Source organism: Pteropus medius, unplaced genomic scaffold (genome assembly GCF_902729225.1).
Source record: "Pteropus medius unplaced genomic scaffold, Ma_sr-lr_union100, whole genome shotgun sequence".
In the NCBI taxonomy this organism is placed as follows: Eukaryota; Metazoa; Chordata; class Mammalia; order Chiroptera; family Pteropodidae; genus Pteropus; species Pteropus medius.
This window is the reverse complement of record NW_024349801.1, coordinates 23,011,787-23,025,412: the sequence shown is the minus strand read 5'-3', so window position 1 is coordinate 23,025,412 and position 13,626 is coordinate 23,011,787. Positions and strand designations below refer to the sequence as shown.

Sequence of the window (13,626 nt, the reverse complement as noted above, 5' to 3'; positions counted from 1 at the left end):
TTTTTCCTTTTTAAATACTGATCTGATTGATCTCTTATCTACAACATTCTGGGCTACTTTTCTACTTTTGTATTTTCATCCATTACCTATCCCCTCATAAATAAATTATTTTAAAAATAACTGGTATGTCAATCAATCATTCACTCAAAACTAATTAAATGGTCCAAGTTAATAAATGTCGCTGAGCCAAAACCATGATCTTATAATTAATCCAAGCCACGCAGTCTTTAACTGTGTTATCAAAGTCATAAAACAGACTAATCTCCAGAGAAATTATATTACAATGGTTTAAGTAGATATAAACAATGCTTACCCTACAATTGATACACACACACACACACACACACACACACACACACAGAGGAATCACACTTTCTAAAAAACATAGGACAAAATAGTATGCAATGAGAAATCGGTACCACAAAATAATCAAACATACTGCTGTTACATATACTAGTCATAAAAATGACTTATCCTGCAGTAAAAGAAAGCTTTCTACTTTATTTAACCCAGCCTATTAACTTCTCAGTATATATTTGGGAAATCTTATATAGAAGCATATCTAAAATTAGACTAAAATAAAGCATGCATGAATGCATGCATACAAACATAAATAAATACACAGTTCGATGAAATCTACTTCTAAAGTGAAGCTGTAACATAACCAGAGGAGAAAAAAAGCAAAATCAGATATTCTACAAAAAACATTTATGACATAAGGGACAAAAAAGTTTTACCATTTCTTTACAAATAAAAAAGTGACTTCATCAATAAATGTTCTTCATATGTTATTTTTTACTGTTACTGCATTATTTTTACTCTTGGGTTTTTCTAGAGTCAAAGTCTACTAGTCATGCTTGAAGCAGCATGTGCTTTTAGTAAATAAAATATCACGTTTCCATTTTCTATGCAATTAATAAGCATACTCATGTTGAAATCTGTGGAACAACGTTATATTTGTTTACATAGTTTACAGCAGAAATAAAGAACAGGCACTATAGTTCTATAATGTTATGGCCCTGCATCATACTCAGCCAGGGGGTCAAAATAGAGCTACAGGGTATACACAAAAATGGAGCAAATTTGAAAGACTATGCCTATTTAACTTCATTAGCACAACCTGAAATAATGTGGGATCCAACTCTGAATGGGTTACTTAATTTATTTACTCAGCTTTCTTAAAAATGTATGTCACTGAGAAATTATATAGGAATAAAAAGATTTTATTATATTCACTTATTTTTCATTTTTATATTTGAGCATGTGAAAACATTTTTTCCTGAATTACAAAGGCCAAGGAAATGCTTTATTGAGGGTAATATAACCCATAACACAATATTTTCTCAGCCTTTGTAATTGCCCATCAAAGACAATTAACCACTAAGAAATTTAATAAGCAGAGGGCTTGCTGGTGGCCCAGTGACTAGCAGATAATGTCTAGGGAGATGCATGGAGCAGTACTAGACTCTTAATAAGAAGCAAGCAAGAAAATATACTTATTCACCTGTGGCTCAAGGGGGAAAAAACAAAATACTGCCTTTTACCGAGAAAGAGGCTATTCCTGGCTTGGAGCAGATTAAATTTTCCATACTCAGAAAGAAAAATTCTTAAATTTAAAAACAAAGTGATGTGAAAGAAAAATGGATCACCCAATTCACACAAACCGGGGAATTTTCATAGTTGTCGATAGCTGGTCACTTAATTCTGTATCACCATAACTTATTTTCTTTCCCATCAGTGCAGTTCAAGATTAAAAATAGGAAGATGGTAGGAAATTATTTAAGTATAGTATTACCTCAATATAAATCTAAAAGTCAGAAGCTTTATAATTAGAATTGAGAAGAAAAACAAAAAATCGTTACTCTCATGATACAATGATAGACTAATCAAAAAGGGACATAAGAATACAGCTAAAATAACAAAGTGAAGAATAATAATTTAACCACTTTTTTAATGGCTAAAATGCTGTACACATTTTTTAAATGTAGATTTAGATACTATTTTTTTTACTTTCCGAAAATGTCTTTGAACTGATTTCCTTCTGTCAAAAAAAGGCCAGTCCACCATGAAGTTCACCGAAAGATCTCAAGTTTGCCTTACCTATATCTGACATCAAAGGAAATCTGCCTACACAGTCAATTCAGTATTGGTCACATTTTCATTGATGCCATTTGTTTGCCCACTTTGTTCTTTCTCATGTTTCATTTCTACTTTTTAAAATAATGTCATATCTCATTTGGAGATTTTTTTTTCACTCAAACTACAACAATAAAAATTATCTATACTTGCTGCCACTGCTCCTCATTTGATATATTTCACTAAAGATCTAATATGTTCATTCCTCTATAAACTATAGGATTCATGGCCAGATGCTGCTTACTCATTCAGGTAGATCTTCTTACATCTACAAAGACTACCAAAACCTCAAAACAACTTTATAATTCTGCTTTCTCTTAGTGGTGACTGTTTATTAGCTGACTCGTTTTCAACAACTTTTTACCAAGAAAAAAAGTTTAGTTCTCCATCTTTGACTAGAATATAAAAAAAGATGATCAACAAAAGAAGCCAACAGAACACTCCACACAGATTCACACTATATGTTGAGGGCAAAGATAATATCTTACTTTGTTCAAATTTTGAATTCTAATATCAACAAACTGCCAAAAATACAGTATTTGTAGATTTAAAAACTGAATAAATGAAGATCTGCTCAGAATGCTGACTCACTTAAAAACATTTAATAAACTCCTACTATATGTACTGAGGCAATGAAAAGTGCTAAGAAAAAAAGATGACAATTCTTGCCCTTAAGAGCCTCCATCGAGGAGAAAAGAAAACACGTGAACAGATTACTGCAACAGTTAGGTATAAAGTATTCTGAAAACACAGTAGATAACAGATTCCATAGTGACCACTCTGATGACAAGCAATCACCAAAAAGGCTACGTTTGTGAGAGAACACGAAACTTACTCCTTTCATGATCTTCAAAAATTAAAGATATACTCCAAATACTCTTAACTTTCCATTAACTCTCAAAGGCTGAATTTTTAGCCCTTTTCATCATTATATGCCATCTATATAACTTACTATTGTGCTTATAGTCTCTGGGAACACCACCTAATAGTATAAAAATACTATCAGATTTCCTAATGTGTTACTTTGTTCCACTCACTCTAATTCTCTCATCATCACAAAAAAGGCCATGTTTTCAAAGTACTAAACCATCTAATCTTCTGCAGACCTAATGAACATATTAAAGTTGTATAGGCAGTATTGTTATAGCCAAGAACAGTTTATAAAATAATTAGAAGAGTCACCACAATGTACCTATATCTAAGGAGTTCCAGGCAGTGGGTTCTATGCTATTAGGTAAGTTTCCTGTACTGTGTAGACAATGGAGTGTATAGAATAGGACAGCTATTAACGCCATGTCATTTGGATGTCACAGCATTTCATCGGGTCATGCTGACAATGCACTGCACTATACTATAAACAAGGAAATAAATTTACCGTTCATTAGTATTTCTCACAAGAAAAAGTAACCCTTTAAAATGTAAGTAATCATAATAAATTAACCTTTTAAAAATAAGGTAAAAAATCAAGCTAGGAGACAATGACAGGTTCTACTCTAAATCATGTTAGTAGTAATTTGCACTGCTCTAAGAGCATAGCAAAATAATTTGTTTACCTGAAGTGAAATTAGACCTGTTATACTGCCTAGGAGTAAAAGTCTAACCACAGTGTTTAAAAGTTTAAAATCAATTTTTCCTCCATAATCACTATGAATATATCTGCAGTCATTGGCATACTTACCACACTGACTGAATTTCTCTTTTAGTTTCTGCCAAGTCAAGTCAAAAGGCAGCTAGAATGAAAAAAGGTATTAGTAACAGATATATAAGGCAAAAAATAATTTTAAGTATCTTTTACATTTAGCTGCTTACATTTCTGACAAATATCTGGTTGCCTTTGGAGCCTATTCTGTCTCTCATTCCGCTTCCCATCGGACCCGATAAAAATCCTCGATCCATATCGATGCTCCTTTCCAGTATAGCTCCTATACCTGGTCCCATTCTATCAAAGCTGGAACTCATCCGATCCAGTCCCATCCCCATTCCTCCAGTCACACTGTTCATGCCACCCATTCCACCACCTGGATTTTCAGAAAGGGAAGGGAGGATTTGGGAGTTTGGTGTTTTTGTTTTAAAGGAGAGAAAGAGGAAGGAGAGAATCATTTTTGAGAAAGGGAGAGAAAAATTAATTTGTTTATGTAATTAGATAATACGTAAGCATAAAATTATTTTCATACAGGCCATATAACATTCTTCCAAGAACAGAATTTAATTTGGTATACATTTCGTTAGTTGAATGTTAATGGCTAATTCAATCTGTTAATTTTAGCCACTTGGTAATATATTATACACATGCTCTTTTATAAAATTATACTGATCACAAAACATCATATATAAATTATATAAATTTTCTACCAATTACTTTATCCATTAATGTTTTTATCCTCATTTTTATTTTCTAACACACCAAGCTTAATAATTGCTAGAACAAAGATACATGGGGCCAATTCAAATTATTACAACTCCAACACATCAATTGTTGCTCTCATCATACTCTGCTACATAATATTCTTTTCCTAGCTTACTTTTCACCTCAGGATCTTCTGTTTCACATATAATTTCTCTTTTTGTATCAATTCATTTTTCAATAACCACAGAAACACATAACTTTTAATTTCAAAAACTTTTAATCTGCAAAACTTGTGGAGGTAGCAAAAAAAAAATGGAGTCACATCCCTTTAGCTGCAGCTTGAGAATTTAGCTCATAGCTCATATCCACTTCATTTTTATGAATTGAGTTCCCTTTAACTATTCCAATACTACTTATTTTCAAAAGTTTTCCTTTTTTCTCATATCTAAAATCCTCATACAAAGCAATATGGAAAATTAACTTTGCCCTCAAATTAGCTTTCCGTGAATAACAAATATAAAAATAGGGAAACAGAAGTAGAAACACTGAGGTGAAAATGGGAAGGTAGGGAAGTTAACCTTCATAGGAAAACGGCCAAGGCTGAAAAGATGATAAAAAGAAGGAGTAACATGAGAAGCAAGGTACAGTGGAAATAGTTACCTTGAGCTGACAAGATTTTGAATTTACTCTTAGAACAGTTCAAATAGGCTGTGTTTCCTATTTGTGTGATTTCAATTAATTAAAGGAAGTCAATAAAGTATGCAGAGCTCACAGAGACATGGTTCTGCAAGTAATAGAGGTCAAAAACTAAGCCAGAGTTAAGCCTTAATATAAGGCCTAATGGCATTCCCCAGTGCTGCAACTATTCTTGATTCTACCACAAGAAAGGTTTAAGAGGTGAAGACATAAGCATCCGTTTCAACCTTAGCCCTTAACCTCAGGAGGTCTCTTTAGAAGTGTTACTTTATCTGGGGCAATTCTCTTGCACTCTACCAAAAGACAAAAAAAAGTTGTTTGCAGATGAAATAAGCTAGTTATCAATAGCAGTTGTAGAGAATAAGCAAGGAAACAAAGTTGATGCTAATGCAAAAGTTGTTCCTAACACATGATCAGAGAAATGTCCAGATTCATTAGTTGGAAAGGAGATTCTTGGATTGGCTTATAGTTAACACGTACTCTGGTGTTAGTTTAGAAATATCAAAGGAATAAAATTCAAAGTTAGTTCAGAAATTTCAGTAATCAAACAGAAAAACTCAATAACTATCAAAGTTTCTTTAAATTATGACAAGACATATTAACATATAAGAACAAAGTATTACTATACTACAATAACTACTCTTGCAAAGTCTTTGCAAGCACTCAAATATTACTGAATAAATTCTAGTAAAATTTAAACCTACTTATTCCAGATCCTACTGGCCCCATGTTAGAAGCTCCTATTCTTCCTGCAAACCCTCCAATCATTGCACTGCCTAAACAAGGATGGAAAGATAATATACTAATTAATTTAAATAACCATACTTTAAATTCCTAAGGTATTATACTCTCAGAAGATAGATGTACAGTAACTGAAAAGTATAAAGTCTTCTACAAATAGGATTCAAATATGTAAGATACTGAAAAAGAGAGCCAGTACATTAAAATCTCTAGTGTTTTTTTCTTCTAGTGTAAAACATTATAAATTGTGTAAAACATCATAAATTTCCAATTTTTCACATAAAAAGAGGAACAAACTTTGAAAAATATAACCCGCAAAGACAAAAGGAGAACTATGCGGCCAGCCTACCAAGTCTACCAAAGGAATCTCCAAAGCCTCGATTTAGTCCAATATCACCACGTCCAAAATCTCTCTCCACGCTACTAGTCATTGCACCACGGTATAGCTCTGAAAAGATTATACAACAAATTAACTCTTTTCCAAATATATCACTATGTAGTAATCCATTTAGGAACATACTGAAACTAAACTAAAAAGATAGTAAAAGTCACAAATACAGAAAAAGTCTGTGATTTACCCAACTTACCTCACGTCACATTCCATTTTACCATTCCTGTCCCTATTCCCTAGTGCCCACATAGGCCCTCTGAAAACATCTATAGTATCCATTCCTAAGTAGAGGGGGAACATTTTAATAATAGGTTAAACTAAATGTAGCATACACATCTCACTACATACATTTACCTACCTCCCATTCGGCCAACTCCTCCAAATCCTCCCATGCTATTCACTGCTTCCAGACCACCAAAACCAATTCCTATGGAATAAAGATTAATTTTGAGATTTGACTGTTAGTTGTATAGCGGAAAGAGACACTTTACAAATCACCTTCCATATCCCTTAAGTATGTACCAGGCTCAATTTCTGCTACAGCCTTGAGGATGTGAGTCAACAATAAACCATGACTTTTTCTCTCTTGGAATTCTCAAAACAGTTCCTAATTTACGAAAAATGGTGGTGGATACATACAAAAAAACAAATGCTTATACATACCTCCTCCAATTCTATTCATTCCTCCAAAACCTGGACCATCCATTCCCATACCTCAAATAAAATACACAGTATGTACTTTCAGTAAATCTTATTTGCATGACCAAAGAATGACAACGCAATACAGCAAAAGAGACACCACTGGTTTAGTCACAATGGAACACTAGAGAAGCAGCAAGACACAGGTGGAATGGTTTAAAGTGTTATGCCATAGCAGAAGTCTATTCATGAGTATTCAAAAAGGCCTCTTTGAATATTTATTAGACAAGAAAACAGAATTCACTGGCCACACTCACATTCAGTTAGAGAATATCTAGGAAGATATTCATTCATTTCTTTTTGTTTTGGCAGAACAAAGAAATATCTCTATCACTGTTTCCCTCACTCCCTTCCCTCCCCGCCTTCCCCGCCCCGGCCCCCCACCCGCCACCAGCACAAATACACAAGTTATCACTACAGCAGATTTAGAGATCAGGTCAGAAAGTAAGCACTCCTCTGAAATGGTAGCTAAGGGAGCAGTAAAAAATTAAAGAATAAAAATAGTATGTGTTTAGGAGGGTAGAGGGTCTAAGAGTAAGGAAGAAAATCTCCATCTGTTTGGATCAGAATGATTACCATAACTAATCTCATAATTTAAAATGTAGCTGTAGCATCTCAAAAAAATAGAAATGTAATCCCATTTATTAGTCCATCAATTAAAATAACGGTTTCAAAGTATGGTCTGGGGATCTTTGAGGGTCCAGTAGGTCAAAACTATTTAATTCATCAAATAATACTAAGATGTTATTTAACTGTTTTACTCTTTCTCTCATGAGTATAATGTAGAATTTTCCAGAAACTACATGATGTCTGATAATGTAACAAACTGAATGCAGGAGGAGATGTAATGCCATGGCTATCTTGCATTAAGCTAGACATTAAAGAGATGTACAAAAAGGTTGAAGAATGCCACTTTTCTCACTAGTTCTTTTGTGTTAGAAAACAGTATATTTTCTTAAAATTGTATTTATGTTAACACATAATGAGTTTATTATTTTAAATATGTAAATGTTTTAATTTCTAATCTAATAAATATTGATAAATTTAAGAACATAAACAAGAGTACTTTGGAATCCTCAACAAATTATAAAAGTTAAAAAGAGTATTGAAATAAAAAAGTTTAAAAACCAGTCTTCAAAAATAAACTAAGTTAGTCTACGTAAAGAGCCAAACAGCTATCTGAAAAGCTACCTTCCCAGCCAAATATACAAATTTAAATTGTTTATGATATGGTACACTTTCAGTCATTCCACAAATAATGTACATTCATAATAAACAAGTTACTATGTTGAACATTCTCCTCTGCCTTAAAGCCATTTCAAAATCCACAGTGCTAAAAGGCTAGCTACAACACAGCTGGTCTCAGAGAAACCCTCCTGCCATTTGCCCACCCTCTTTCCTGTTCTCTGCTCTCTTAATATTTCATTCCTTTTTCAGACTAACGTGACATCCTAAATATCCAACTATAAAATACAGTCCTTTAAACATTATTATAAACGAGTAAATATGAGCTTTATGATCTAGCAAACATATCATTGAAAAAGAAATTAGAAAGTTGGAATACTCACCAGTTGGACCTAAATTTCCCATTACACCACCTATGTTCAACTGGCTGGCACTAATAGGCTGTCCTCCTGGACCAAGTCCCATTCCAATGCCCCCAAGACCACCTGAAACACAATTAAGAATAATATTACCAGCCCATATATGATTAACTGGCACTAAATTTTTTTTTAAAAAGCTACATGCCAGTAGTAGTATCTCTAAAATGTTGCAAATTTATAAATAAGAACACTGATTCTTGTTTTTAGTGGAAGGCAGCACACTGAAACCATTTACAATTAATAAGTGTTTTATGAAGCAGGTCCATTTTATATCCCAATTAAATACATACTGAAAAGGAATAATGAAATACCAAGAGGATTTTTAATATTACATCACCTTATAAGTGGCATACATATTTGAAAATGGGAATCTTGCTCGAATTTGTAAAACCACTTAAAATCTAGGAATTACTTTTAAATGGTTCAAATTAAACAAAAAAGTCAACTACCATGAAAACATAATATTGAATAAAGCAAATGTCATGTTACCTAATTTAATCAATATAAGCATTTATTTACATGTCAGTGGTACTTTAAGTGTTTTCACATCTATTATCTATCCATAGTTGAGGAAATTTCTGAGACCTTAAGTTACTTGTAGGATGCCATTTAGCTATGTTAATTAAGAGTAGAATTAAAGTTTTCTATTTCTAAATTCAGCATTCTTTTTACTACTTCCCTTAAAATAAACTAAATTCATTGAAAATAGACTTTAAGAAGATAATCAGATGACATTAAAGACAGAATTAATTAATATTTGAGTAGGAACTCTTTTATTCTACTTTTAAAGTTCTTGCTAGTCACTGTAGCAATTAGGGGTTGAGAAAATCTTATACCATATATATGTATATTTTTTAAAGTAGAGTACAGAAGTATGTTGTGTTAAATTGGAAAAATCAATTTGACCTGGTAAAGTATCTTTTTTCAGCTCAGTACCTCAAAATGGTCCAAATGAAAGCAATAGCATATTTGACCATCAACAATCTCATGTCTATACTTAGCACTCATATTGTCATCTGTTATCACTGTTCACTAAAAGAAACTAGGACTCCTTGAAAGTAGGTCAATCCCATGTCTTAGAACAAGAAAATCTTCATGGATCCAGGAAATCCTGTTTTTACCAAAAAGTGAGAATACCAAAGGCATATAAAATGAGGGGGCTCCCACTTGCCAAGTCATAATAATTTGAGTGAAGGGAGGGAGGGAGAAAGGAAAAACAGGAGGTTAATTATGATTAACATAACTAAACAGATTCTGTCAAAGTCTATGAGTTCATATCATACCTCAATTGAGAAGTGTATACAAATGTAAATCTCAAAAAGAACATAAAAGAACATAAAAAGTATAAATGTAATAGAGGATTTATTTTTTATCTAAATAAATGAGTTTTAATAGTGGAAAAGTAAATTGGGAGCCCCTGCATAAAGCCAGGATCTTAAAAGATGACACCCTGAGTGACAAGGTAAACTTGGTGGAAGCGGGAAAAAACAGCCCTATAATGGGAGAAGGGGCAATATTCAAAGACACATGTGATAAGAATTTTCCAGTTTATTTTTTTAATGAATTATCAGTTCATGAAAGCCCAATAAATATTAATCCGCACCCACACTGTGGTAAAATTGCATATCAAAGACAAATATCTTAAAAACAGCTACATGAAGACCACAGCTAATCTATAAAGAAAGGACAATTCAACTGATAGTTGACTTAATAGCAACAATGGAAGCCAGAAGACTGTGGAATATTTTCAAATCACTGAGAGAAAATAACTACCAACCTTAAACTATATAACCAGTGAAACTATCTTTAAAGGTATTTATAAAAAACCGAAACTGAGAGAATTTACTAACAACAGATCCTCAATGAGAAAGCTTTTATAATATAGGCTTCAGGGGAAAAAAATAGTGCCAGGGTCTATGAAAGCAGAGAAATAATAAGACAAAAAGTGGTAAATAATAATAATGCTTGATTCATGGGATTGAAAAAAGCAATACAGAACTAAAACACTGAGCAACAATAGTACATAAATCAGTAGGAAGTGATTAAAATATTCAAAGGTCACTATACTATTGAGTAAAAGAATAATTATATTGACTTCAGATTTATACAGACATATTAAAATATCCAGGATAACCACTAAAAGAGAAAGATAGGAGAAAAATATTTATGTATAAGAAGAGAAAAATAAAACACAAAATAACAGGAACTAATCCAAATAAATAAAAAATGTGAATAAACAAAGCTGTTGTATCTACGTTAATATTAGACAAAAGACTTAAAAGTAGTTACTAAAGAGAAAAGTCACTCTATAATGATAAAAAAATTTTGATTCATTAGGAAAACATATCTTTTCTAAACATGGATGCACTTACTAAGTTAGCTTTAAAATATTTAAAGTAAAAACAAGAAAAAATAGACAAATCCACCATTCTAGTGTGAGATTTCACACGCATCTCTCAGTAATTGAGACCACAGACAAAATTATTAGGAGAGATAGATCAAATGATTTAAAAACTTGACTTACTGGACATATACATAACGCTGCATTCACTAAGCACACCTGGAATATTTATAAAAATATGCCTCATATTAAGACTATTATGCAAAATCCAAATTAATTTCAAAGAATCACAATCATAAAGACCAACTTCTCTGGTCACACTGTTAAGTTAGAAATTAATAAGAAAAAGAAAAATCCATACATTTGGAAATTGAAAAATACATGGCTTAAGAAGAAATCATAATGTGATGTAACAAAAAAGTTAAATCGCAATAAAAATACTCCATAACAAAACCTGCATACAGTGGCTAAATTCATAGTCGTAGCTACTTACATTAGAAAAGAGAAAAAGTTGAAAATCACATGATATCACTTATATGTGGGATAAAAACCTAAAAGCAACAAATGAACAGGATAAACAAACAGAGACCATGGACATGGACAATGGACTAGTGGTTACCAAAGGGTAAGAGGGTGGGGGGAAAGGGGAGGTTGACAGAGGAAAATATAAAAATAAAAAAATAAAATAAAAATAAAAAAAATAATAATTTTTAAAAAAACCAGAGGCTGCAAATTAGTGAAATAAATATTTAACTTAAGGAGTTAAGAAAAAATAAAAGACAAAACCCAAAGAAATAGGAAATAATGATGCAAAGAGCAGAAATTTAGATACAGAAAGCAAAATTCACTTCTTTGAAAGCACTAATAAAACTGAAAGATCTTTCTAAGCAAAACTAAGAAAAAGAGAAACTGCAAACCTTCGAAACTTAAAAGACAGAACTATAGATGTGAAAAAAATTTAAAGGAGACTATTTTATGCCAATAAATCTAAAAGTGAACAAAAATAGTAAAATTCATAGATGTACAGTCAAACCAGTAAAACCTAAAAGATAAACACTATATTCTTAAGTTGTTTCATCAGGGTAAGGTATCTGATGGGAGGTGGGCAGGGGAGAAGAGGAATCTCAACTTTTATCTGTAAAATTTTATTTTAAAGAAAAATCATTTAAAACAAATATGGCCTTATTGCTACAGGAGTAATTTTATGTTTGTCTATATATTTAAAACATTTTATTTAAAACTTAATGATAATAACCAGAGAAGGTACGGTAAAATAGTAAGAACAAGAGCTAGTATTTATTGAGTGCTTACATTATGCCAGAACTGTACTAAGTGCTGTCTATATATTAACTCAGGCAATACTCAGGCTAACCCTATGAAGTAGGTACTATTATCATCCTCATTTTGTACATGCGGGAGGGCACTGAGACACAGATGTTAAGTACATTACGCTGTTGTTTTATATCCTTTGAAAAATGATTGATAATATTGATCAATGAGCGTACCTTTAGAACCTGTATATCTAATTTAGGATATTTATCTTAAGGAAATAACCAAAACATACCAAAGATGTTATACAAAAAGACATGAATTACTCTGTTGAAATAGTTATGGAGCATCTATATGATAAACTATTATATATCCAATAAAAATATTTGGAAAGAATTTTCAACATGAAATAATACTTATACTCTAATGATAAACAAAAGGATACAAAATTATTATACAGTGGTTCTCAACTGTGTAAAAAATATACATAAAAGACTGAAGGAAAATACAAAAAATGTTATGGAGGTTACTTGTAAGTGGTAAAATTACAAAGACTTGTTTCCCCCACAAGTACATAAACTTAAATTTTTAAGTATATATTGTTTTTATAATGAGGAAAAACTACCAAATGAGAAAAAAATAGCACATATTTATTTTCTCAGTCCTCCTAATCAATCATGCCAAACTATTTCCATAACTCCAAACTAACCCCAAACTGTGGGCAACTTAGGAGATAGGCACAAAAACAAAGAGTTTTGCTTAACACATAATAAAACTGAAAAACAACAGTCTGTATTGTTTCTAATAACAGCTTTTAATTACACTTACGTGGTAATTGTGGTGTTTTACTGTCATGTGAACGGTAGTCTTCATGAGGGACAGACTTGTCATCCTAATTGCAAAAAAGTTTATTATGTTAATATAAAACTAAAAAGATCTATAATGTAGAGGAGAGCAGATAAAATATTTGAAAAGTTTGGAGGAGTGAAGTGATATATAAGAACTCACCATTTTCACATGCATAGGTCTATCAAACAAAAATTGCCCATTGAACATAGCTGTTGGTTCAGTCAAGGAAAGCCAGTTAAGATAACTATAAAATTATACTTAAACGCAAACACATTTTTAATAATTTTAGTCAGACTATCTTTAATATTTTAATCAAAATCTTTAATAATAATTTTACTTATTTGTATTAGTCTCTTACATATACTCAAATAAAAATCTAATTCTTTGCTTTATAGTTCGATTTTATAAATAAAATGTAACCTTTTAATTCAACCACTGAAAAAGAATTAATAAGGCTTCATTTAAAGCAACTGTATTAATTTATAATGGATTACATAACTTTCAAGAGCATGTAGGAAGAGAAAGTAGGAAAAAAGTTCATACTAGGCCTGTA

At 31.8% G+C, this 13,626-nt stretch overlaps 1 protein-coding gene across 6 annotated transcripts in view; it reads right to left on the bottom strand.

Moving 5' to 3' along the window:
• Positions 1 to 13,626, bottom strand: part of MYEF2 (myelin expression factor 2) — a 30,967-nt gene that overhangs the window by 4,000 nt on the left and 13,341 nt on the right. The window contains exons 8-16 of one of the 6 annotated variants that reach the window (XM_039888205.1): positions 13,233 to 13,282; positions 13,053 to 13,116; positions 8,579 to 8,680; positions 6,975 to 7,025; positions 6,670 to 6,738; positions 6,270 to 6,368; positions 5,884 to 5,955; positions 3,946 to 4,154; positions 3,815 to 3,866 (exon numbers count right to left, since the gene is read on the bottom strand). In XM_039888205.1, coding sequence (XP_039744139.1) covers positions 3,815 to 3,866; positions 3,946 to 4,154; positions 5,884 to 5,955; positions 6,270 to 6,368; positions 6,670 to 6,738; positions 6,975 to 7,025; positions 8,579 to 8,680; positions 13,053 to 13,116; positions 13,233 to 13,282 — 768 coding nt within the window. The remainder of the gene's footprint in view (positions 1 to 3,814; positions 3,867 to 3,945; positions 4,155 to 5,883; positions 5,956 to 6,269; positions 6,369 to 6,669; positions 6,739 to 6,974; positions 7,026 to 8,578; positions 8,681 to 13,052; positions 13,117 to 13,232; positions 13,283 to 13,626) is intronic. The other 5 variants (XM_039888207.1, XM_039888208.1, XM_039888206.1 and 2 more) reach the window with 5 other exon arrangements.